Source organism: Dendrobates tinctorius, unplaced genomic scaffold, assembly GCF_039654945.1.
Source record: "Dendrobates tinctorius isolate UK_male_01 unplaced genomic scaffold, ASM3965494v1 ptg000241l, whole genome shotgun sequence".
Classification (NCBI taxonomy): domain Eukaryota; kingdom Metazoa; phylum Chordata; class Amphibia; order Anura; family Dendrobatidae; genus Dendrobates; species Dendrobates tinctorius.
The window spans coordinates 5746118-5774025 of record NW_027361908.1 but is presented as its reverse complement, the minus strand read 5'-3'; the positions used below and the strand labels follow the sequence as shown (position 1 = coordinate 5774025).

General features: G+C 42.7%; 1 protein-coding gene across 5 annotated transcripts in view; it reads right to left on the bottom strand.

The window, feature by feature from the left end:
• CFAP54 (cilia and flagella associated protein 54) overlaps positions 1-27908 on the bottom strand; it is a 703284-nt gene that overhangs the window by 440166 nt on the left and 235210 nt on the right. For all 5 annotated transcript variants that reach the window (XM_073556932.1, XM_073556934.1, XM_073556933.1 and 2 more), the window contains exons 27-29: positions 7787-7909; positions 2325-2492; positions 302-407 (exon numbers count right to left, since the gene is read on the bottom strand). In XM_073556932.1, coding sequence (XP_073413033.1) covers positions 302-407; positions 2325-2492; positions 7787-7909 — 397 coding nt within the window. The remainder of the gene's footprint in view (positions 1-301; positions 408-2324; positions 2493-7786; positions 7910-27908) is intronic.

Here is a 27908-nt window from a genome sequence, read left to right as displayed (position 1 = left end):
GTGCAGAGTTCTCGTACAGACGCACTATACCCTGATCTGAGGCTATGATTGGGCACATGAAAAAGTTACCAAACAGACTGCCGGGATTGGACTCTGTATAATATTGGTTGCAGATAGGGGGCCTTACGGAACCTGACAGGGTCGCTGACAAGTGGGATTGGCACCCAATTTTACAGTATAAATGAATTGCATAAATAAAAGTATAACTTAGACCAGATAAGACTGGTAAAATTACTTTGAAAATCTACGTCAGAATATCTGTGTATATGTAGGTACTGTTATTCCTACAAAGAGTACTTACGTTGTTTTGTCAGTTTTAGCAGGGTTTGTTCCAAAGCATTTAACTGTTCATTAACTTTTTCAGTGATGAGCGTCTTCTTTTTTTGCTGTTTTTTCTGTGGATGTCCCTTAAAAGAAACAAGGATAATAATAATAATCTTTATTTTTATATAGCGCTAACATATTCCGCAGCGCTTTACACACATTATGCCCTCTGTCCTCATTGGGGCTCCCAATCTAAATTCTCTATGAGTATATCTTTGGAGTGTGGAAGGAAACTGGAGGAAAGCTACGCAAACACGGGGAGAACATACAAACTCCTTGCAGGTGTTGTCCTTGATGGGATTGAACCCAGGACTCCAGCGCTGCAAGGCTGCAGTGCTAACCACTGGATAAAGAACATTGGGTAAAATTTACTAGGCAAAATATAACAGAATTCTGGCACAATGTACAAAAAAATGGCTTAGAGGCCTTGCATCGTATGTGATGTGTTTAGACACTTTTTGCACCTTGCTCGGTGGGGTGGGAGCTGGGATGGCCTGATAAAGAAAGGGCATGGAGTGTGATGTGACCAAGTTTGGTGCGTATTTCTGAGGTGCGTTAACCAATAGGTGTTTTAAAAAAATCTAAAGATGCACCAAATTTATCAACAAACATGAGCCACTGTGATAAATTGGTGCATTTAAAGTTTTCAAGGTCTTAAAACTAGATGGGAATTATAAAAATGTTAATAATTAAAACACTTGAAAATTGATTCATATGCTTTAAAAAATATATATAAATTAAGGAATAAAACATTTTATATATATATATATATATATATATATACTGTATATATATATATATATATATATATATATATATATATATAGAGAGAGAGAGAGAGAGAGAGCGAGAGAGAGAGAGAGAGAGCGCAAAATTGAAAAAACAGCACAAAATAGGAAAAAGATTCGGGTGCAGGCCCTCCAGGAACATACCAAACCTCCAAATAGTCCATCAAAAAGAAGGCAGAACACATGTTGTATTTCAATAAAGTGTTTTTTTAAAAGCCTACATGGCTATGTGCCCATGCAGCAACGTTTCGGTTCAATGGGTGTGAACCTTTTTCAAGCATTACAATGGTGATAGGTGAATGCCTTTTCAAGCATACATTCTTTTTTGATGGAATATATATATATATATATATATATATATATATATATATAGTGGTACAGTAAAGGGTGTTTTACTGGATGGGAGATACATTTCTCCCAGCAGGCAGGTTAATGTTTGGCCGGGATTTCCTTAAAGACAGGACCTGCGATGATGTCACGGTCACGTGATCAGCCCATGGAATGTTTACCTCACTTGTAGGAGGGGTTATGGGCTATGTAATGGAGGTTGATATTTGGCACATGGTGAGTGTGTCTGGAAGTTACAGGAACTTGGCTGGACTTAGCCTGAACTTGCGTACAGGATCCCCGTGCTGCAGGACTATAGCAGCAAGACTCTCAACAACCCTGGGAATGGCACCTGGCGGATGCCGCGAACCTGGCAGTCGCTTAGTTATGCCCGTCCCGCACAAGGGGTGAGTCTGGGACCAGTGGTTCTCCAAGTTGGAGTATATTTATGTTTTTCCTTACTTTCTGTTAATCTGCTGTTTGCAACGTGACATTAAACCACTGAAATTGGACTTTAAGCCTGTGTGTTGCCTCGTTACTGCAGCCCTGCCATTACCTACCAGAGCGAATCCCTACAAAATAAATATATATATATATATATATATATATATATATATATATATATACACACACACACGCACAGGTTTTTAAACTTTTTAAATGCAAATTTAAATTAGCTAATTAACTGCTGAAATAACTGCTAAAGGTCCACCTGTAAGTGGATTAGTACAGTATGAAGCTCCCATATGCAAAGAGGCCACACTCTGTAGCTTTCACCATGCAGAAAGGCTTATATAATTTCTTTATAGGATTAGTGTGTGGTCAGCTTATATCTTTATTTTAACATTGATATCACATCATCTTGTAAGTGTATTAATCATATACCTTTTCTTGTTCATTAGCATCCTTAGCTTTTTCTGTGCTGTCATCACAGATGGATTTTGCCTTAGAACTTAGTATAGTAACTGATGTATTTTCAGTCACATCAAGTATCTTTTTCCCAAATTCAATTACACATATAGCAAGTTCATATTCTTCCCAAGAACGAAGTGTCTGTCAAAAGAGAAACAGCCTAACTCAGTTTTAAAACAATGGAGAAGTAAAAGATATAGTAAGTTTAGAATAATTTTACTCAATTAAGGTTGCTCTTCAACTCCTAATACTTTCAATTCATCAAGAGATTTTGTGAGTTCCTGTAATCTGGAAGGTGATAACCAGTAGACCTTTATGGAATGGTGCTAAGAGCCACTCATCCTTCTAAACACCACTGAAGGAAGCAAATGAGCAAGACAACTAGCAGATCAGGCAAACCAATAAAGTGGTAGTCGGAGTATAAACATATACAAGCGGGTGAAATAATGAGAAGGTCACTAATGTTATCAGTAAAAATATTTCTAAAGCTGCTATTGACATTAAATTTTCACCAGATGTCAGTAACAACCCATCCAATCCAAGTAGGCAAATAAATCAAACCATAGATGTTCATAAATTATGTGTCATAATGAGAAATGAGACAGGGAAAAAGTATTGAAAATGCCTACTGAAATTTATATAATATGCCATACAAAAGTCTTTGTTGGTGATGACAGCTTCAAGATGGCTCCTGTATGGAGAAACTAGTCGCATGCATTGCTCAGGTGTGAGTTTGGCCCATTCCTCCACACAAACAATCTTCAAAACCTGGCCTTTTTTCAGAGAATATGAATGATAACACTAAAACTTTTTAGTGTTACACAGGGCTAAAGGTTCTTATCCGAGCCCCCCGGTCATAGACTCAACTCTGACTGTTGTGCTGCCTCCATATGTTCCCGGACTAAGGGTAGGACTGTCTCCATTATTTCTTGCATTTTTGCAACATGTTCTATCACACTTTTGTGGGGGGTAGGTTGGTTCTCCCAGGCCTCTTTGGCTATATCGAGTAAGCCCCGTGGATGTCTGCCGTATAATAGTTCAAAGGGTCAGAACCCCGGAGATGCCTGAGGCACCTCCCGCACTGCAAACAACAAATATGGCAATAAGAGATCCCAGCCTTTCCCATCTTTGGAAACTGCCTTTTTTAACATGTTCTTCAGTGTCTTATTGAATCTTTCTACCAGACCATCTATTTGGGGATGATAGACCGATGTGCGCAACTGTTTAACATTTAGCAAACGGCAGAGTTCCTTCATAATTTTTGACATAAAGGAGGTTCCCTGGTCTGCTAAAATTTCTTGAGGAATTCCCACTTGCGAAAACATACCCATGAGTTCATTTGCTATAAGCTTAGCTGATGTGTGGCGCAGAGGAATGGCCTCAGGATATCAGGTAGCATAATCTAGAACTACCAAGATGTGTTGGTGTCTCCTTGCCGACTTATTGATAGGCCCGACCAGATCCATTGCCACTCTCTCGAAGGGTACCTCTATAATTGGTAAAGACACCAAGGGACTCCGAAAGTGAGGCTGGGGACTGGTTACCTGGCACACTGGACAGGAATTACAGTGCCGTTTAACATGCGCTAAGTCCATTGCCAGCCTACGATATGCCTGAGGTACCAGTTACTGTTCTACCATTTCCCCACGTATTTTCTCCACCCGGTACAACAAATCTTGGTTCAGCTCAAAGCGTGGCAACACTGTAGCTGCCCCAGGTTGTTGGAGTTCCCCATTAACAAACAGTACATTTTTTCTGGCCCGGGCCAAAGTAGGGTCTCGGAGTTGCGCCGTACCAAAATTGTCACCTGCTACATTCAAGTCTGACAACTCGGGTCTGGCGGCAAGTCTTCCACCTCTCCAGTCAATACTTCTATGGGAGGAATAGGGCTAAGCAACAGCACATGTGAAAAAGACTTGGGTATACTAATAGATCACAGACTGAATATGAGTCAACAGTGTGATGCAGCAGCAAAAAAGGCTAATGCAATTCTAGGATGTATTAACAGAAGCATTCAGTCTAGATCACGTGAAGTTATTATTGCCCTCTACTCCTCTTTGGTCAGACCTCATCTGGAATACTGTGTCCAGTTTTGGGCACCACATTTTAAAAAAGACATCAACAAACTGGAGCAAGTTCAGAAAAGAGCGACCAGAATGGTGAACGGTCTGCAAACCCTGTCTTATGAGGAAAGGTTGCAGGATTTGGGAATGTTTAGCCTGCAAAAGAGAAGACTGAGAGGAGACTTAATAACTGTCTACAAATATCTCAAGGGCTGTGACATTGCAGAAGGATCATCTTTATTCTCATTTGCACAAGGAAAGACTAGAAGCAATGGGATGAAACTGAATGGGAGGAGACATATCAGAAACTTTTTGACAGTTAGAGTGATCAATGAGTGGAACAGGCTGCCACGAGAGGTGGTGAGTTCTCCTTCAATAGAAGTCTTAAAACAGAGGCTGGACAGATATCTGTCTGGGATGATTTAGCGAATCCTGCTTTGAGCAGGGAGTTGGACCAGATGGCCCAGGAGGTCCCTTCCAACTCTACGATTCTATGATTCTATGACAACCCAAAACATTCAAATGACCCTGATCAAAAGTTAACATACCTTGGTGATTTTGGCCTGATAACATGCACAGAAGTTGACACAAATTGGTTTGAATGGCTACTAAAGGTATCATCCTCACCTGTGACCTGTTTGCTTGTAATCAGTGTGTGTGCATAAAAGCTGAATGAGTTTCTGGGATCCAGACAGACTCTTGCATCTTTCATCCAGCTACTGACGTCATGGGGAAAGCAAAAAAACTTGCCAACGGATCTAAAGGAAAAGGTAGTTGAACTGTATAAAACAGGTAAGGGATATAAAAAGATATCCAAGGAATTGATAACGCCAGTCAGCAGCGTTCAAACTGTGATTAACAAATGGAAAATCAGGGGCTCTGTAAAAACAAAAACTATGGCCACAGACCAACAAAAATTTTGTTCACAACTGCAAGGAAAATTGTTTGGGATGCAAAGAAAAAAAAACCCACAAATAACATCAGCTGAAATACTGGACTCTCTGAAAACTAGCTGTGTGGCTGTTTCAAGATGTACAATAAGGAGACTCTTGAAGAAAAATGGGCTGCATGGTCAAGTCGCCAGAAGAAAGCTATTACTGCGCAAATGCCACAAAGTTTCTCTCCTACAATAAGCAAAACAGCGCAGAGACAAACCTCAAAACTTTTGGAACAAGGCAATTTGCAGTGATGAGACCAAAATTGAACTTTTTGGCCACAACCATAAACATTACATTTCGAGAGAGGTCAACAAGGCCTATGATGAAAGGAACACCATTCCTACTGTAAAGCACGGAGGTGAATCCCTTCTGTGTTGGGGATGTTTGAGCTACAAAGGCACAGGAAACTTGGCCAAAGTTGAAGGAAAGATGAATGCAGCACGTTATCAGCAAATACTGGAGGCAAATTTGCAATAATCAGCCCTGAAGCTGCGCATGGGACGTACTTGGACATTCCAACATGACAACAATCCTAAACACAAGGTCAAGTCGACCTGTCATTGGCTACAGCAGAACAAAGTGAAGCTTCTGGAGTGGCCATCTCAGTCTCCTAATCTGAATATCATTGAGCCACTCAGGGGAGATCTCAAGCGCACAGTTCATGCTAGACAGCCCAAGAAGAGAGGGCAGCTTTACCATCTGAGAAAATAAAGAACCTCATCCACAACTACCACAAAAGACTTCAAGCTGTAATTGATGTTAGAGGGGGCGATACACAGTATTAAGAAATGGGGTATATAAACTTTTGATCGGGGTCATTTGGATGTTTTGGGTTGTCATTATGATTTAAAAAGAGAAAACACAGTAGTCTGACAATAAAAGGCTTCACCCAACAACTAACCATGCGTGGAGAAAAAGTTTTGGTGTTAGCATTCATATTCTCTGAAAAAAGGCCACAAAAGCAAAAACTCTGCCGGGTTATGTAAACTTTTGAGCACAACTATATAAATATATATATATACACACACACAAAGATTTTTTTCAGTTAATTGGGTATTTCATAAAGTGATGTTTTATCAGTTTATAATTGGTGGGGGTCTGACCTTTGGAATCCTCGCTGATGCTTAAACTAAAGGCATATCGCTAAGATGTGCCATTACTTCAAGACCAGTGGTGGACTATCTATGAGACCTACCCAAAATCCTGGGATGAAAGGGGTTGTACCACTATTTCAGTGTTGCGTTCCTTTCATAGCACCCTGGCTACCTGCTGTGCAGATTCTTGCCTACTGGGCTGCCGACAGGGATACCATACAATGCACAACAGTGAAGGGGCCATAGCACGGAATCAGTGCTGCAGCCCCTTCATTTTATGGATTGCTGGGTGTTACAGAAGTCTCACCACACAGATCTTAAATTAATAGCATATCCTAGTGATTTGCCAACAGTCTATGACATAGGAATGCCACTTTGCTATCCAATGAATCTAAGGCAATAAGCACAATGACTGGCCAAACCAATTACATAATAATGAAACAGCAGCAAGGCTTTGCACGGTGTTGACCTCATGTATTAGGAGTTCATTTAACAATGTGTAAAGCCAACTTTAATGTGACACCATTCATTAATGCATGTCCGTCTGTTTTCTGATGCCGAAATAGAACTATTCATTCGACTTTCCTAACAATCTCATTACTCCATACATCAATGAGCTGCCACTGCAAACACAATATTGTCTGCTGTGCTCTCTCCATCGTTTATTTCTAAGGGGATTAAACAAATATCATCGCCATTAGGCCACATCTTTTCATCTGTTTCCAAGTAGGACAATTACAAACCATTTCCTAGGCACCTGCGCAATCACGCACAAGCGCAATTCTGCATTTCCACAGAAGAATATGAGTTTTCTTTGATTTAACATGTTTGATAGTAGACAAATATTATCTTTCTCTTCATTTATTACGGCTAATGCGGAAAAGTGCATTACCTCATTGCTATATGGCTGCCAAATAGATGATTACATTGAATTCTGGGTAAAAACCTACTGAAAAAAATATATAGACATAGCAAATACCCGTACTCACTCCAGCTTAGGAAATGGAACTTTGTATGATTACATCTAACAAATAACCATGGCTTATAAAACGGATTGTTGGTCCTTTGCACGTACTGTAGATGTCAATAGGTTTACATGGCAGAAGAAAAAAAGTTAATATCAAGGAGCTTGATAAAGTAGGTGATTAAGTACACAAATCTGCTAATAATACATCATTTAAAGGGACCCACCATCGGGACATGATTCAGAAAGAAAAACGCATTCAATTATCAAGAACAGAAAAGTATCAGAAAAATGGTTTACTTCTAGCGGCATCCTAAATATAGAAATATAATATGCATTCTCATGATTGCCGTGGTGGATGTGCCTAAATACATACCTTGGCTACAAAATACACCATGCAGGCTGTCATGTGCAGAACGCCCTCCGTCACACCAGCCTGTTTTCTCTGCCAGGTGCTGCTGGGGATTTCTTGTAAAACTGCCAAGCATTTAATTAGGATCTAAAAACATGAAAAAAAGCAAATTTTACCCTTATAACATTAACTACTAATCCACCATGTAACTATTTCATGGTCATGTGAACAGTTAGGGAATTATCACGTAATCGTAGCATGAAGTCAGTATGTTTGTACATGAAGAAAATATAGTATAGGTATATACACTCACTGGCCACTTTATTAGGTACACCTGTCCAACTGTGTGTTAAGACTTAATTTCTAATCAGCCAATCACATGGCGGCAACTCAGTGCATTTAGGCATGTAGACATGGTCAAGACAATCTCCTGCAGTTCAAACCGAGCATCAGTATGGGGAAGAAAGGTGATTTGAGTGCCTTTGAACGTGGCATGATTGTTGGTGCCAGAAGGGCTGGTCTGAGTATTTCAGAAACTGCTGATCTACTGGGATTTTCACGCACAACCATCTCTAGGGTTTACAGAGAATGGTCCGAAAAAGAAAAAAAATCCAGTGAGCGGCAGTTCTGTGGCCGGAAATGCCATGTTGATGCCAGAGGTCAGAGGAGAATGGGCAGACTGGTTCGAGCTGATAGAAAGGCAACAGTGACTCAAATTGCCACCCGTTACAACCAAGGTAGGCAGAAGAGCATCTCTGAACGCACAGTGCGTCGAACTTTGAGGCAGATGGGCTACAGCAGCAGAAGACCACACTGGGTACCACTCCTCTCAGCTAAGAACAGGAAACTGAGGCTACAATTTGCACAAGCTCATCGAAATTGGACAGTAGAAGATTGGAAAAACGTTGCCTGGTCTGATGAGTCTCGATTTCTGCTGCGACATTCGGATGGTAGGGTCAGAATTTGGCGTAAACAACATGAAAGCATGGATCCATCCTGCCTTGTATCAACGGTTCAGGCTGGTGGTGGTGGTGTCATGGTGTGGGGAATTTTTTCTGGGCACTCTTTGGGCCCCTTGGTACCAATTGAGCATCGTTGCAACGCCACAGCCTACCTGAGTATTGTTGCTGACCATGTCCATCCCTTTATGACCACAATGTACCCAACATCTGATGGCTACTTTCAGCAGGATAATGCGCCATGTCATAAAGCTCGAATCATCTCAGATTGGTTTCTTGAACATGACAATGAGTTTACTGTACTCAAATGGCCTCCTCAGTCACCAGATCTCAATCCAATAGAGCATCTTTGGGATGTGGTGGAACGGGAGATTCGCATCAGGGATGTGCAGCCGACAAATCTGCGCCAACTGTGTGATGCCATCATGTCAATATGGTCCAAAATCTCTGAGGAATGCTTCCAGCACCTTGTTGAATCTCTGCCACGAAGAATTGAGGCAGTTCTGAAGGCAAAAGGGGGTCCAACCCGTTACTAGCATGGTGTACCTAATAAAGTGGCCAGTGAGTGTAGTTTAAGAGGAATCTGTCAGTAGTTTTTTCTATATAATATGAGCGGGCCATAATGTAGGAGCGGAGACCCTGATTGCACTGATGTATCACTTACTGGGCTGTGTTTTTCCGTTTCAACACAATCAGTGTTTTACTGTTAGGCCACACGTCAGGGCTGAGAAGGAAAGGCGACATATGCGGAGCCCCTAAAGTGTCAGAACAGCAAGAAAATCCCAAAAGTGACCTCATTATAGAAACAGCACCTCTCAATTAATTCATCTATGGCTGCAGTGACTAATTTCTAACATCCATGCCAGGATTTTTTTCTGGAGAATTGCAAATCTGCCAGTTTAGTTCCCATACAATGTGTCCCCATACAATGTAGACATGCACCCCGTAAATCCCCACTACAATAATGCCAAACATGTGGCCACTTACTGTGGTTTAGGCACAATGGGGCTCAGGAGGTGGGAGGCATTTGGATTTGGGAGCGCAGAATTCACTGGATTTGATTTCAGGGGGTGGGAGCCATTTTGCTTTTCCAGAGTCTTCGTTCTAGCAGTAACATGGGAACCCCTTACAGTTCCAGTAACAGACGACAGACCTGAGTGGGGGGCTGGTTTTGTGTGGAATGAATTATGGTTTTTATTGGTAACAATTTGGGCTACATAATATTTTTTTATTGCTTCCAGAATAAGGCTGGGATCACATTCTTCTGTTCTACGCTGAGCGCTTACACATGTGGTCAAAATTGTTGGTACTCCTAGTTTAATGACAGAAAAACCCACAATGGTCACAGAAATAACTTGAATCTGACAAAAGTAATAAATAAAAAATCTATGAAAATAAACAAATGAAAGTCAGACATTGCTTTGCAACTATACTTCGACAGAATTTTTAAAAAAATGAAACTCATGAAATAGGTCTGGACAGAAATGATGGTACCCTTAACCCCTTCACTACCAAGGGTGGTTTGCACGTTAACTCCCGGGCCAATTTTTACAATTCTGACCACTGTTCCTTTATGAGGTCATAACTCTGAAACGCTTCAATGGATCCCGGTGATTCTGACATTGCTTTCTCGTGACATATTGTACTTCATGTTAGTGGTAAAATTTCTATCAAATAACTTGCGTTTATTTGTGAAAAAAACGGAAATTTGGCGAAAATTTTGAAAATTTCGCAATTTTCCAACTTTGAATTTTTATGCTCTTAAATCACAGCGATACGGCACACAAAAAACTTAATAAATAACATTTACCACATGTTTACTTCACATCAGCACAGTTTTGGAACCAAAATTTTTTTTTGTTAGGAAGTTATAAGGGTTAAAAATTGACCAGCGATTTCTCATTTTTGCAACACCATTTTATTTTTAGGGACCACATCACATTTGAAGCCACTTTGAGGGGTCTATATGATAGAAAATACCCAAAAGTGACACCATTCTAAAAACTGCACCCCTTATGGTGCTTAAAACCACATTCAAGAAGTTTATTAACCCTTTAGGTGCGTCACAGGAATTTTTTGAATATTTAAAAAAAAAAATGAACATTTAACTTTTTTTCACAAAAAAATACTTCAGGTTCAATTTTCTTTATTTTACCAAGGGTAACAGGAGAAGTTGGACTGCAAAAGTTAATGTGCAATTTGTCCTGAGTACGCTGATACCTGATATGTGGGGGGGAACCACTGTTCGGCGCATGGCAGACCTCAGTAGGGAAGGAGCGCCGTTTGACTTGTTCAATGCAAAATTGGCTGGAATTCAGATCGGACGCCATGCCGCGTTTGGAGAGCCCCTGATGTACCTAAACAGTGGAAACCCCCCACAAGTGACCCCATTTTGGAAACTAGACCCCCCAAGGAACTTATCTAGATATGTGGTGAGAACTTTGAACCCACAAGGGCTTCACAGAAGTTTATAACGTACAGCGGTACAATTAAAAAATCATATTTTTTCCACAAAAATGATCTTTTCACCCCCAATTTTTATTTTTCGATGGGTAACAGGACCCTAAAAGTTATTGTGCAATTTGTCCTAAGTACGCTGATACCGCATATGTGGGTGTAAATGACTATTTGGGCGCATAGCAGAGCTCGAAAGGGAAGCAGCGCCATTTGACGTTTTTGGCTAGAATTGAGATCGGACACCATGTCGCGATTGGAAAACCCCTGATGTACCAAAACAGTGGAAACCCCCCACACATGACACCATTTTGGAATCTAGACCCCCCAAGGAACTTATCTAGATGTGTGGTGAGCACTTTGAACCCCCAAGGGCTTCACAGAAGTTTATAACGCCCGGGCGTGAAAATAAAAAAATCATATTTTTTCCACAAACATCATCTTTTAGTCCCCATTTTTGTTATTTTCCCAAGGGTAACAGGAGAAATTGGACCCCAAAAGTTGTTGTCCAATTTGTCCTGAGTATGCTGATACCTCATATGTGGGAGAAAACTACTGTATGGGCACACGTCAGGGCTCGGAAGGGAAGTAGTGACGATTTGGAATGCAGACTTTGATGGCATGGTCTGCGGGTGTCATGTTGCTTTTGGAGAGCCCCTGATGTATCTAAACAGTGGAAACCCCCACAAGTGACCCCATTTTGGAAACTAGAACCCCTAATGAACTTATCTAGATGTGTGGTGAGCACTTTGAACCCCCCAGTGCTTCACAGAAGTTTATAACGACCGGGCGTGAAAATAAAAATATCGTATTTTTTCAACAAACATCATCTTTTAGTCCCCATTTTTTTATTTTCCCAAGGGTAACAGAAGAAATTGGACCCCAAAAGTTGTTGTCCAATTTGTCCTGAGTACGCTGATACCTCATATGTGGGAGAAAACGACTGTATGGGCACACGTCGGGGCTCGGAAGGGAAGTAGTGACGTTTTGGAATGCAGACTTTGATGGATTGGTCTGGGGGTGTCATGTGCGTTTGGAGAGCCCCTGATGTACCTAAACTATTGAAACTCCCCACAAGTGACCCCATTTTGGAAACTAGACCCCCCACGGAACTTATCTAGATGTGTGGTGAGCACTTTGAACCCCCAAGTGCTTCACAGAAGTTTATAACGCCTGGGCATGAAAATAAAAAAATCATTTTTTTCCGCAAAAATGATATTTTTGCCCCCAATTTTTTATTTTCCTAAGGGTAATAGGAGAAATTGGACCCCAAAAGTTGTTTTGTAATTTGTCCTGAGTAGGCCGATACCCCATATGTGGGGGTAAAATACTGTTTGGGCGCATGGCAGAGCTTGGAAGGGAAGGACCACCATTTGACTTTTTCAACGCAGAATTGGCTGGAATTGAGATCAGACGCCATGTTGCATTTGGAGAGCACCTGATGTGCCCAAACAGTGGAAACCCCACAATTATAAATCCAACCCTAACCCCAACACACCCCTAGCCCTAACCCTAGCCCTAACCCTAGCCCTAACCCTAATGGGAAAATGAAAATAAATACATTTTCTTTTAGTTTTATTATTTTTCCCTAACTAAGGGGGTGATAACGGGGGGCTTGATTTACTATTTATGGCAGTTTTTATGTTTGGCGGCTGTCACACGCTAAAAGACGCTTTTTATTGTAAAAATAGTTTTTGCATCACCACATATTGTGAGCTATAATTTTTCCGTATTTTGACCCACCGAGTCATGTGGGTCTTATTTTTTGCGGGATGAGTTGACGTTTTTATTGGTACCATTTTCGGGCACGTGACATTTTTTGATCGCCTTTTTTTCCGATTTTTGGGACGCAGAATGAACTAAAACCAGCGCTTCATGAATTTCTTTTGGGGGGTGCGTTTACACCGTTCCGCGTGCGGTAAAATTGATAAAGCGTTTTTATTCTTCGGGTCAGTACGGTTACAGCGATACCTCATTTAGGTCGTTTTTTTATGTTTTGTTGGTTTTTTGCAATGAAAACAATTTTATATAAAATATAATTATTTTTGTATCGCTTTATTCTGCGAGCTATAACTTTTTTATTTTTATGCGGATGACGCTGTATGGCGGCTCGATTTTTGCGGGACAAGATGACGTTTTCAGCGGTACCATGGATATTTATATGCGTCTTTTTGATCGCGCGTTATTGCACTTTTTGTTCGGTGGTATGATAATAAATCATTTTTTGCTTCGTTTTTTATTTTTATTTTTTAAGGGGTTCGCTAAAGGGGTTAACTAATGGGACAGTTTTATAGGGCGGGTCGCTACGGACGTGGCGATACCAAATATGTGTACTTTTATTGTCTTTTGTTTTTTTTATTTTGAAAAAATGGATTTATTGGGGAATATTTTTTTTTTTTTTTACTAATTCAGTTAGCGATTTTTTTTAAATTATTTTTAACACTTTTTTTTTTTTTTTTTACTTTATTACCTTGTCCCAGGTGGGACATCACTGTCCTGTGACAGATCGCTGATCTGTCACGTCACAGATCACTGTGACAGATCCGGCAGTTCTGCAGACTTCCTCATGCCTGCGCTTTGCAGGCAGTGAGGAAGTCAGCTCCCTACAGGCCCCCGTCGCCATCTTGGATCCGGGGGCCTGTAGGGAAAGAGACCCCCGCAGCAGCGCTGCACATTGCGCTGCTGTGGGGGGCTCAGGGAAGCACGGAGGGAGCCCCCTCCCTGCCAATGCTTCCCTTTAACCCCCGGTACACCGCGATCGCGTTTGATCGCGGCGTACAAGGGGTTAACGTGTCGGGGCGGTCCGTGACCGCCCCTGACACATTGTGCCGGGTGTCAGCTGTGATAATTAGCTGACACCTGGCCGCGATCAGCGGCGCCCACCACGTGGGCGCCGCTGATCGCTGGGACGTAATATTCCGTCCATGGTAATTAGGTCCAGGGTCACATGGATGGAATATTACGTCCATTGTAGGTAAGGGGTTAAAATAATATTTTGTTGCACAACGTTTTGAGGCAATCACTGCAATCATACGATTCCAGTTACTCTCAATGAGACTTCTGCACCTCTCGACAGGTATTTTGACCAACTCCTCAAGAGCAAACTGCTCCAGTTGTCTCGTGTTTGAAGGTTGCCTTTACCAGATGGCATGTTTCAGCTTTTTCCAAAGATGTTCAATAGGATTTAGGTCAGGGCTCATAGAAGGCCACTGCAGAATAGTCCAATGTTTTCCTCTTAGCCATTTTTGGGTGTTTTTAGCTGTGTGTTTTGAGTCATTATCCTGATGCAAAACCCATGACCTGCGACAGAGACCAAGCTTTCTGACACTGGGCAGCACATTTCTCCCTAGATTCCCTTGATAGTTTTGAGATTTCATTGTACCCTGCACAGATTCTAGACACCCTGTGCCAGATGCAGCAAAGCAGTACCAGAACATAACAGAGCCTCCTCCATGTTTCACAGTTGGGACAGTGTTCTTTTTTGATATGCTTCATTTTTCCGTCTGTGAACATAGAGCTAATGTGCCTTGCCAAAAAGTTCCATTTTTGTATCATCTGTCCATAGGATATTCTCCCAGAAGCTTTGTGGCTTGTCAACATGTAGTTTGACAGATAACAGTCTTGCTTTTTTATGATTTTTTTTCAACAATGGTGTCCTCCTTGGTCGTCTCCCATGAAGCCCAGTTTGGCTCATACAATGACTGATGGTGCGATCTGACACTGATGTTCCTTGAGCTTGAAGTTCACCTTTAATCTGTTTAGAAGTTTTTCTGGGCTCTTTTGTTACCATTCGTATTGTCCAGCTCTTTGATTTGTCATCAATTTTCCTCCAGCGGCCACGTCCAGGGAGGTTGGCTACAGTCTCATGGATCTTAAATTTCTGAATAATATGTGCAACTGTAGTCACAGAAACATCAAGCTGCTTGGAGATGGTCTTATAACTTTTACCTTTACATGTTTGTCTATAATTTTCTTTCTAATCTCCTGAGACTTTTTCCTTCGCTTCATCTGGTCCATGTTGCGTGTGATACACACCATGTAACCAAACAGCACAGTGAGTATCTGTAGCCCTCTATACAGGCCACTCACTGATTCCAAGATTGTAGACACCTGTGATGCTAATTAGTGGATACACCTTGCTTTAACGTGTCCCTTTTGTCACATTATTTTCAGAGGTACCATCATTTCTGTCCAGACCTATTTCATGAGTTTTATTTTTTTTTTAATTCTGCGGAAGCTTGGCTGAAAAACAATGTCTGACTTTCATTTGTTCATTTTCATTGATTTTTTATTTATTATTACTTTTGTCAGATTCAAGTTATTTCTGTGACCATTGTGGGTTATTCTGTCATTAAACGAGGGGTACCAACAATTTTGACCACGTGTGTACATCAGGGTTTCCGTGTACATGCCACAAAAATGCGATTCTGACGAAACCATCCAAAGGAACCACCCACCATTATGAGGCAGATGGAAACACTTTGCTCTCTGTTAGGTGTCTGCTCCTGCGGTCTCCATCTTTTTAGGCATGCACAAATCTGTGGTGGCCAACACTTTTGCAGTGAAAAGACGTCTAACATGATGGGAGACTGCTGGAACACTGACCAATCCAAAGTGACTCCATCTGCCGCATAAGTGAGTGGTTCCATCTGGGGTATTGCCTGGTCGAAGATCTGTAGAATTTACACGGAAACCACAACATAAGTGCTCAGTGGAGAGCACAGGATAAATGTAAACTGAGCCAATTTTTTGGGAGGCAGAATGAACAAATAGACAGCAATACAAGATTACTTATTTTTATTTTTGCACTGTTCTGACTTAAATCCGCCTTTATAAATGATAAGGCGATTTATTTTTTGGGTAGGTGTAATTACAACGATACCAGATTTATATCGAGTATTTTTAATGTGTTGCTGCTATCACATAGTAAAAAATGCTTTATAAAAAAATGTAGTTTTTTTGTCGCTATATTTTGAGAGCTGCAACTTTTTTATTTTTCTGGTGAACAGAGCTGTATGAGGGCTTACTTTTCACAGAATGAGTTGCAAGTTTTATTGGTAGAATTTTGGGTTAAATAATATTTTTTAACTGCTTTTTATTCAGATTTTTCAGACACAGAATGAACAAAAAACAGTAATTGCTATTGTTTGCATTTTGTATTTTCTGCACCGTTAACCGTGCAGCAAAACTGATGAGACCAAGTTGTCTGATTACAGCAATACCAGATTTACCATATATACTCGTGTATAAGCAGAACCGAATATAAGCCGAGGCATCTAATTTTGCCACGAAAAACTGAGAAGACCTATTGACGCGAGTATAAGCCAGGTGTGAATTGTCCCCTCATCTCTATTCTGGTATGCATGGCTCCTCATCCCTATCCTGGTATGCATGGCTCCTCACCCTCATCCTTGTCTGCATGGCTCCTCATCCCCATCCTTGTCTTCCTTGCTCCTTATCCCCTTCCTTGTCTGCATGGATCCTTATCCCCATCCATATCTGCATGGCTCCTTATCCCCATCCTTGTCTGCATTGCTCCTTATTCCTATCCTTGTCTGCATGGTTCCTCATCCCTATCCTTGTATGCATGGCCCCCATGAGAAAAACGAAAGAAAAATTTTTAAAAATCCTACTTGCTTTCCCTGCAAGCCCTCGTTGCATCTTTTTCTGGTGCAAGCAGCTCCTGCAGCCGAGCGATCACGTGACCACCCTCATTAAGGGAATGAATATTCACTGCACTCCACACCTATGGGAGCGAAGAGAGGTGAATATTCATAACTCTTAAATAACGCGCAACCGTGATAGCCCAGCAGCTGCTGGAAGCCGGCGGCTGCGGCTGAACTGTGCGCGCTATAAATGAAATGAATATTCGCTGCCAGTGCAGTGAATATTCATCTCTCTTTAGCAACAGGCACAGGCTTTAGCCGCAGCAGCCAGCTCCTGCCTCCTGTGACCCGCTGCTCCGTTGCTCCCCCTCACCCCGCTATTTTCTGGGACAATGACTCGAGTATAAGCCGAGGGGGACGTTTTCAGCACAAAAAAAGCGCTGAAAACCCCAGCTTTTACTCGAGTATATACGGTATAGTTTTTTAAGCTATTTTTACACACTAAAAAACAAATTTTAAAAAACAAATTTGTTTTTGTATCCTCATATTCTGAGAGATGTAACGATTTTTATATTTTTGCCACATACACTTTACTAGGGCTTGTTGTTTTAGGAACTGTTTGGCGTTTTTAGTTAAGCAATTTTTTTTACATACAACTTTTTGATTGCTTTTTATTTACTTTTGTGTGTTAGTATAATGAAAAAGCAACATTTTTGGAGTATTTTTGGCGTATTTTTTTTTTACGGCGTTCACCATACGGAATAAATAAAGTACCAGTTTTATAGAGTGGGTTTTTTTCAGACTTGGCAATTATGTATACTTTTTATTTTTGCTTTATGCTGCCTTTTGTGTGGCGAAACGGCTTTTAGTGATTTGTGTCCACTTTTTACTGTTTTTATTACTTTTTTACATTTGTTTTAATTTAATTTTTCACTTAGTCCCACTGTGGAACATGTATAATTTTTATTTTGATCACTGGTCTCATACACGATAGTACTCGTGTAATGCAGTGTATGAGAGTGTCAGTGTCTCACTGACAGTCTGTGAGACCCAGCTTATAGATGGATATCACAGGTCACCGTATCCTGGGGTATTCACACGTCATGGTACCATGGTAACCACCACCATGTGTGATTCACACGGCGGGGAGCAGATAGTTACAAAGTGTGTGCTGTAATCCCATCATAACCAAATAAAAACCACTGTCATGATTGACAGCGGTATTTAAGAGCTTAACCGGCCCCATTTGGCTCCAAAACCACCCGGGGCTGATACCGCAAGATGTCTGTTGTCATGTACAGCAGACACTCACGTGATCAGAGCAGAGAAAGTTGATGTCCCACACTATTACAAGGTAAAAGATTTTTAAAAAATATTTAAAAAAAGGTTAAAATATTGTACTAATTTTTTAAAAAAAAAAAAATCACAAAATAAATCACAAAAAAGGAAAAAATATGAATCCCATAAAGACATCTATTTATGCAAAAATAAAAATAAACAAAGTATACATATTTGGTATCCCGGCATCAGGAACAACCTGACCTATAAAACTGTCATACTAGTTAACCCCTTCAGTGAATTCTATATAAAAAAAAAAAGAAAGGTAAAAGAGTATGCTTTTTCATCATATCGCCAAACAAAAAGTAGAATAAAACACGATAAAAAAATGCAAAAAAAAATTATCTTTTAGTGTTTGATAGCAGCCAAATATAAAAAAATATAAATCTGGTATCACTGTAATCGCACCGACCCTAAGAATAAAGTCATCTAATTACTTATACCGCACTAGCAATGGCGTAAAAAATAAATGAAACCAACTCTTCACATGCTGTTGATTTTTTCATTCTGCCTCCCATAGTTTGCACTAAGGCTAAGCTCATATTTATACTGCACTCAATGCTGAGTGGGGTTTCCGTGTAAATCTCTGAACTAGACAGAACTTCCAGTGGATGATTCTCTATAATGAGATGGATACACTGTGGACGCTGTCTAGCCCATGATCTGGTGGTGACTGTTTTTTCAGGCGTGAATAAAAGCGCAGTCCGACACAGTTTTGTGCACATCTAAAAAGGACACCGCTGAACAGAAGCCAGACTGTCACAACAGCTCTGGTTCTGCTTTAATTTAAACACGGTTTTTACTTTTGGGCCAGCAAGGGTTAATGCTAGTTTCCATGCTGGCAGCTGCTGTGTTGCTGATCAGCTTATGTGGGTGGTAACCACTCCCACCATCCTTTAAATTGTCACCTGAGGCTTCAGCTGACTGTTGGTGATAGAGTTATTCTATGTAGACCAGCCTTGGCGTTTGCAGCTCTCTGGTGCCAGCGCTGAATCTGCTACTTATGTGGAGTTCTGGGTCCTGTTTTCTTATCCTCTGCAGTGTGGAGCTTGGCAGCGAAGCCTGGAACTAAGTTACTTGTGTACTTACCTTGTCTGTCTCATGCTTGTTACTACCCCTATGTTTGTATCATCTGCAGTGGTGAGTCTAGCATCCTTGTCGGCCAGTGCACTAGCCAGGGTATTGTGAGGTGACAGCTAGGGACTAGGCATGTGACTGCAGCGGGGAAGGACCTACATAGGGCATTAGGGGAGCTTAGGGATAGGCACAGGTTGTTTAGGAAGTGCCCCATCCCTCGTTCCCTATTGTTAGGGCCTTCCTCTCCCTTTTACCATAGCGTTGTGTGTGTTGTGCCATCAGACAGACTTTCCGAGCCCGCGTGTGACACAGATGGAGTCCAGAATAACTCTTCTGCCTCATTACAGTGAATGGATCCCTCGGAGGTTTTATCTGAATCATATCATTTGGAGAATTAGATGGAAACCCCGATGTAAGTGCTCAGCGTAGAGCACAGCTAAAATGTGATCCAAAATATTCCATAAAATGTTCCCAACAAAAGATTCAACTCAATCCACAAAAAAATCAAACCCCCACTCAGATCGGTCATATGTCAATGGAAATATTGGGGCTTACACATTACTGGTAGCACAAAGGCTCTGAAAAAGTGCTATGGCTCCCCAACCCCAAAAAGAAATACAACAAATTCTGTGCTCCCAAATCCAAATGCCTCCTCTCTCCTGAGACCCAAAGTGTGCCGTAAACCGCAGTTAGCGTCCACATATTTGGCATTTCTGTAGTGTTGAGAGCCCGCTCAAATAAGTGCATGTCTCCAGAAGCAAAAGCTGGGCACAATGTATGGACACTACACAGGTAGCGTTGCAATTTTCACTCAGCAACATTCACTGCTGCTTGTTTCTGGCAAACACCCATGCAGTCAAAATGATCACTACACCTGTAGATAAATTCCCAGAGGGGTGTAATTTCCAAAATTGGGTCTCCAGAGGGGGTATTCTGCTTTTTTGGCACTTAGGGGCTCTGTATATGGAGCCGTAAACTATTCTACGATAATTTGTTCTCCAAGAGTCAAAAAGCGCTTCTTCCCTCCCGAACCTCATCATGTGGCTAAGAACGTACAGTACAGTCACATATGGAGTATTGCCACATTCAGCAGATCACCAGAAATTGTGTGGCAAATTTGAGTGCCAAATTTCCCCAATTCCCTGTCTGACAATGTGAAATCTGGGGCTAACACAGAAAGTGGTAAAAATTTAATTATATTTTCTTCATAGCCAAGGTTCTGAGACACCCGTGGTGTCAATGTGATCACTACACCCCTTGATGAATTAATTGAGAGGTGTCATTTGTAAAATGAGGTCACTTGTGGGGGGTCGTGCTGTCCTGGCACCTTAGAGGCTCTACCAATGTGACATGGCATCTTCCAATCATTACATCAAAATGTGCACTGCAATACTGCACGCCTTCCCTTTACAGCTTTGCACTGTGCCTTATGAGGTATTGGTGTACTCAGAAATTCAATAACATATTTTGTGGTCCATTTCCTACTATTATCCATTTTTAAAATTAAAAACTTGAGGCTAAAGTAAAATTGTAGTGGAAACAATGGTAATTTTCCATTGACTCAGCACAATGTTATACAATTACTGTATTTTTCGGACTATGAGACGCATCGGACCATAAGACGCACCTAGGTTTTAGAGGTGGAAATTAGAAAAAAAATGTGGTCAATTCTATGCTTAATATCCCCATCCTGGTATGCATTGCTCCCTTATCTCTATCCTGGTATGCAGGGCCCCTATCTCTGTCCTGGTATGCATGGTCCTCTCATCCTGGTATGCAGGGCCCCCGTCTCTGTCCTGGTATGCATGTCTGTTATGATTGGGTCACTGAGGAGGAAAGCAAGACCAAGCTAAGCCACAGAAAACCAGAGAGGTTGGTAACTAAGCAGATTGCAGACCCCTGATCCTATCAACACAGCTAGCAGTAGCCGTGGAGCATACCTATGATGATCCTAGACACCTCGACACAGCCGGAGAACTAAATAAGCCTAAAGCAAGAAAGGGGAAATCTAAACTGTCCCTGAGCAGACCCCAAAGGAATAGATAGCCTCCAAAAATATATTGTCGGTGAGACAAGATGAAATCACAAACGCAGGTAGGAAAATACACTGAGCAAATGATGGGGCCCACACTAACTAGACAAGACAGGAAAGGAAAGACTCTGTCTGCAATCACGCAAAAACCCTGCAAAAAATGCCCAACACGTCTGATAGAAAAAATACTGAAGACTTCGCCCACTATGTCAGCACTCTGGTATATTCTGAAAGCAAAGCAAAAAGAGGCCAAACTAATAAGGGACAAAAACAAACTGGCACAAACAGTAACATAGGGATGGAAATTCAGCACGGCCCCAGCCGGGGCTGGCTGACCACACAAAACTGAAATAGACAATACCAAATCAAATGTGAACAATAGCAAAAGAACACTTAGCTTGAGCATGCAGGGACTGAGCTGGAAACTAAGACCTCAGGAGGCAGGTAAAAATCACCAGCAGGGATAGAGGGAGTCAGCTGTCTTAAATCCAGTCAGAAACTCCAGATCTCCAGTCATCCTCCTCATTATCAGGTGGCAGGCCTCTGTTAATTAGATCAGCTTCATTACCTCCAGTAACCACCAGAGGGAGCCCGGGAAGAGAACTCGCGACCCCTCTATCAATATAACCAGCTCCCCTACCTTCACTAGTAACCAGAGGTAGGCCAGAAAGCGAATTCACAACACATGTCCCCATCCTTATCCTGGTATGATTGGCCCCAAATCCCATCCTGGTATGCAGTGGCCCATCCTTATCCTGGTATGCATGGCCCCATCCTTATCCTTTTATGCATGGCCCCATCCTTATCCTGGTATGATTGGCCCCAATCCCTATCGTGGTATGCAGGGCCCCCATCTCTGCACTTGTATGCATGGCACCATCCTTATCCTGGTATGATTGGCCCACTTCCCCATCATGGTATGCATGGTCCCCAGCAGAAAAAAACATTCTTACCTTCCCTGCGTGCCCTAGCAGCATCCAGCTCCAGTGCAGCAGCTGCTTTACGCTTGTAAGCAGCACATGTCAGTGACATCATGCGCTGCTTACAAACCGCCGAGGACAGCTGCCGGAATACTTACTATTCTTAACACTGGGACTGTGTGCATATAGCACAGTGAGTATTCATTGCTCTTTAGTGAGCACAGTGTCAGCTGCAGCCGCCGAGTTCCTGCAGCTACCAGGCTTTCACATGTGCTGCTACTAAAGGGAAGGAATATTCATTGCCTTTAGTAGCCGGCACACTGGAACGCCAGGCAGCTAGCTGCAAGAAGCCGGGTGCTGCAAATAATACTGTGCTCGCTATTAAATAAAAATAAATATTCACTCCTTTCCACGCCCATGGGCATGGAATGGAGTGAATACTAATTTCTCTTTAGCACCGGGCACAGGACTTAGACAGGACTGTGACCTGCTGTGCTGCCGCTCCCCCACCTCCCCATCACTGCTGCTCCCACATCTCCCCACCACAGCCAGATTAGGGACATCTGGATTATAAAATGCACCACCCCATTTTCCTCCACATTTTTGGAGGAAAAAAAGTGTTTTATAGTCCGAAAAATACAGTATGTGAATCACTTGAGGGTTAAAAAATGTTCACTACACTGCTAGATGAATTCCTCAAGATATATAGTTTATAAAATGGGGTCACTTGTGGGTATTCGTGCTGTTATGGCCCGTCAGGAGCATTTGCAATCTGTTCCAGCCAAATTTCACTCCAGAATTCAGTTGGCACTACTTCCCTTCCGAGCCCTGCCATATTCTTAAAAATAAGTTTTACAACACATATGGGGTATCTGTGTACTCAGGACAAATTGCACAACAAATTGTATGATCCATTTTCCCGCTATCTTTGTGAAAATTAAAAAATTGAGGCTAAAGCAACATTTTTGTGGGAATTTTTTTTTTCATTTTAACAGCTCAGTGATATAAAATTCTGTGAAGAACTTGTGGGTTCAAGGTGGTCACCACACCTTTAGATAAGTTTCTTGAGGGGTGCAGTTTCCAAAATGGGGTCACTTGTGGGGGTTTCTACTGTTTCTAGTTATTCAGGGGCTCTGTAAACACGGCATGGCGTTGACTATCAACCAATTTTGCGTTCCAAAAGTAAATTGGCGCTCCTTCTATTCCAAGCTTTGCCATGCGCCCAAACAGTAGTTTTCTGCTTGGGCCGTGGCTATGGAGTGAGAGGGAAAGGACGCTGGATGGGAGAGCTCCTTACAATCCTCTACAATCCTGCAGGCTGGGACCTTTTTCATAGACATATTCGGGGCTGCCTGGCCCCCTCTGGATACCAGGATCCCCCTGGGCCCCCGCAGGAGGACGGTAAGCGGCCGGTGTGTGAGCGGCTGGAGGAGCTGGAACGGGCGGCTGTTCCCCACGAGGCGGCGGCCATCTTGGACGCGCGGCTCGGCTGCTGTGAGCTGCACGTCGGCCCCTGCTGCAACACCGCTGCTGGTGCAGTGAAGAAGCCGGCTAGCTGGACAAGGGAGGGCGCGGTGAGCGGAGGAGCCTTGGAAGACGGGGGTGGACAGCGGGGCCCGCAGGGAGTGGAGGCCATATAGTATGCGCGCTCTGCCAGAAGGAGTGCGGTGTCCAGTCTCCAGAGTTGCAGCATCACGGGGGCAGCGACCTTTATCCTAAAGGATCGGAGAGGAGTGCGGTGAGTGCCCTGAAAGATGGGCCCTGCATAATTTCCTCTCTCTACTCTAAATCGCTGGCCTGCTGGTGCCATTACAGTGGGGGAATCTGCTCCCCCTCCCATTGCTGCTGTCTCTCTGGGAGTGGGTATCCCTCCCCCTCCCCCCCTGCCATAGGAGCCTTGGTGACATTCTGTCTTTGTCTACACGAACTCTGCCCCCCAGGCTATAACTGATGAGTGTGGCCCCTGCTGTATACATATAAGTGCAACAGGAGAATTTCTGGACTGTATAATTTCAGCTACACTGGGATATTTCGCGGTTCTTAATCATGAATCGGTCTAAGGGATCGACGGCGGCAGTAAAATTGAATGAATTTGTCAGACCTGACCCCTCTGAGAGCGCACACTATTTACGGAACACCTCCTCACAATCTCAGCGTAAAAATCGTCCCTCAGGGGGTGGACAAGAGATTGAAGAAGAAGAAATGACTCTTAAACAGGCATCTGAACAGTTGATGCAGGCTATCTCCCTCACCAGGACATCCCTGACGGAGAAAATAGGGGATGTCTACACTGAGGTGGGGAGACTCCATCACGATATGCAGGCCATGAGGAGGCGCATCACGGAGGTGGAGGCAAGAGTGTCCCAGGTGGAAGACACCATTACGCCTATGAAGGCTAAGCTAACTAAGGTAGCGGGATCTATGAACGCCTGGAGGCAAAAAGCGGATGACCTAGAAAACAGAATGAATCGGAACAACATCCGTGTCATCGGTCTGCCTGAACGCTCTGAAGGTCAGCACCCTGAGCAATTTCTAGAAGGCTGGCTTAAGACCTCTCTGGGAGATGAATTCTCCTCGGTGTTCTCTGTTGAGAGAGCCCACAGAGTTCCCACCAAACCTCTGCCTCCGGGGGCCCCGCCTAGACCCTTCCTGGTGCGTCTCCTCAACTGCAAGGATAGAGACAGCATTCTACGCCTCGCATGACAAAAGAGCCCCATCAAGTTCAACAACACCGTGATTTCAATCTTCCCGGATTTCTCCGTGGAACTTCAGAAGCAGCGTGCGCAATTTATCGACATCAAGAAGAGGCTCAGGGAAAAGAACATTGTATATTCCATGATTTATCCAGCTCGGCTTCGGGTTGTCCATGGGGGTTCTTCCGTGTTTTTCACGGATCCGGTGGAGGCTGCCGAGTGGCTGCGGTCCCATAGAGGATCCCCTGCAAAGGAGTCATAGAGTATCTATTTTCATCTGGATCCCTTCATTGCGGGCTTCATCGGAGCTCTCCTGGCGGACACCCAGAGATCTATAATACCGGACACTGTGTTCAGTGATGGTATCCCCTTGTTTTTTGATAAAGGAGCGGAACTTTGCTCCTATGTTACTAGGTTTATATTTTGTTGACTTTTTTTCTAAAAGCTTTAGTTTTAGCTTTCAGAGTTACTTAGATAGAGGTTGCAGCCAATGGAAGTCCTACTATTTGCGTGATGTCTCTGAGTTCTACTTAGGCACCGATACGCAACATGTCCAGATAAGTGGAGATGGGTTCTGAATTAATTTGGATGACGTGGAATGTGAGGGGTATCAGAGCCCCCCCGGAAAAAGATTAAAGTATTTTCACAAATTAGGCACTATCACCCTCATATTGTGGCTCTGGTCGAGACCCACTTGACCAGGGATACGGCTCGGAGTGTACAAAAGCCATGGGTTCAATGGTCTATACACGCATTTCACACCAGTTACTCTAGGGGGGTCTCATTATTAATACACAAAAACGTTAGATGGGAAGTCCGGGAGGCCCGGAGAGACTCGGAAGGGCACTTCATATTGGTGTATGCCCTGATCAATTCTAGGAAATATGTTATTCTGTGTGTTTATAATCCCCCTCCAGCTGGTATGTCGATTCTCCAGAAAGCATTGAGTTTTGCTTTAAACTACCCAGACGCAGATGTTATTTGTATGGGGAATTTTAATTTGGTTATGAATAATTGCCTTGATAGATTGAGACTGGATGACGGGACACAAGGTGGGACCCCAGCAGTGGCTACATCCCAATTATCACAGTTTATAGAAGGTAGTGGATGGTTGGGCCTATGGAGAACACGTCACCCAGAAACAAGAGAGTATACTTGCCATTCTTCCACTAGGCGTTCCTTATCTCGCATAGATTACATTTTTGGATCTAGTGGTCTGGCGATGTGGGTGGATAGTATTGAACATGGAAGTGGAGGGATTTCAGACCATAGCCCAATCATTCTTAAGCTCAGGTTTAGCCCGCCGGGTGGTAAGATAACATGGAAATTAAACCCTTCCTGGCTGAAATTGATCAAGTCACCCGATAGAACAATTGACCAATTACATATTTTCGTGTCCTTCCACCCCGAACCCCAGAATGTTAATTTATTTTGGGACACCCTTAAGGCGTACTTGAGGGGCTGCCTATCTTCTACAATCTCCTACATCAAACGGGTGACGTCGCAGCTCAGATGGTACAGTGGTGTCCTCGACGGAAGAAATAATGGGGTATTTCCATGATTATTATAGCTCACTGTACAGTTCAAAGAATGACATTGGTAACCAGGGGTGTCTAGACTATCTATCAGATATAACGTTTCCCACACTAAGTGCCTCTTAGCGAGCCTTTATGGACGCTGAGTTCACTCTGGAAGAGATAGAGGATGCCATGAGGGATATGGCCTCTGGGAAAGCCCCTGGGCCGGATGGGTTCCCTATTGAGCTGTACATGAAATACCGGGAGATTTTAGCGCCACTTTTATTGTCAGTGTTCCGGGGGATTTGGGGTGGGGGGGTCATGCCAGAGTCCTTCTATGAAGCTAATATAATAGTGCTTAAGAAAGAGGGGAAGGACCCTCTGGACTGTGGATCTTATCGCTCCATATCTTTAGTAAATGTGGATTACAAAATTTTTACGAAGATCTTGGCAACTAGGCTAAATTCAATTATTTTGGAACTTGTACATCCTGACCAGACTGGCTTTATGCCTGGGAAGAGCACCTCCATTAATATTAGACGGGTTCAATCGGTGGTTCAATATAGCTCCCTGATGCCAGACAATAGATGGGCATTGGTGTCGTTGGATGCGGCCAAGGCCTTTGACTCCCTTGAGTGGCCTTTTCTCCACGCATGCTTGCAGAAATACGGTTTTGGAAATAGATTTTTAAAATGGGTTAATACATTATATATGAAACCTAAAGCCCGTGTCATTGTAAATGGTTCCGCTTCCGAGTCCTTTTCTTTGCACAGGGGGACTCGTCAGGGGTGTCCCCTTTCCCCGGCCCTCTTTGCTCTTGCAATAGAGGCTTTGGCAATCCGCATGAGAACTTCTAATATTATGGGTATAGAGATAGCAGATCGGGTAGACACCATAGGCCTATATGCTGATGATATGATAATATTTATGGATAGAGCGGAGGAGACGCTGATGGAGGTAATTGCCCTTATAAATGAATTCAGTAGATATTCCGGCCTTTATATAAATTGGGAGAAGTCTGCTCTGATGCCTCTTTCTCATGCCCCGGTGACACGACATGGGACTCTCTCCTTGTTGCCTATTGTGCCACATTTTAAATATTTGGGTGTTCATATTTCTCAATCCAGCACACTTGATCTACAACTTAATATATATCCATTATTAGAGATGGTTAAAGTCAAATTTGCAATTTGGAGTAAACTCCCGCTTTCTGTAGCTGGACGCATTAATCTAATTTAAATGATACTACTCCCTAAGATCAGCTATTTTCTCCAACATAGTGCTGTGGTGGTGCCTAAATCTTTTTTCACTAACTTAAATTGCCAAATTACGTCTTTCATATGGGGGAAAACTAGGCCAAAACTTAAGCCATCCACCCTACAAAGGCCAAAAAAAAGGGGGGTAGCGCTGCCGGATTTTTTTCTATATTATCTGGCGGGACAGGCAAGGGCTAGAAAATAAGTGGATGCCTGGTAATCATCTTCCTAATTCTGAGAGCCATTTGCTTCATGCTGCACATGCTGATTGCCCGCTGGGGTTCTTGGAGATGG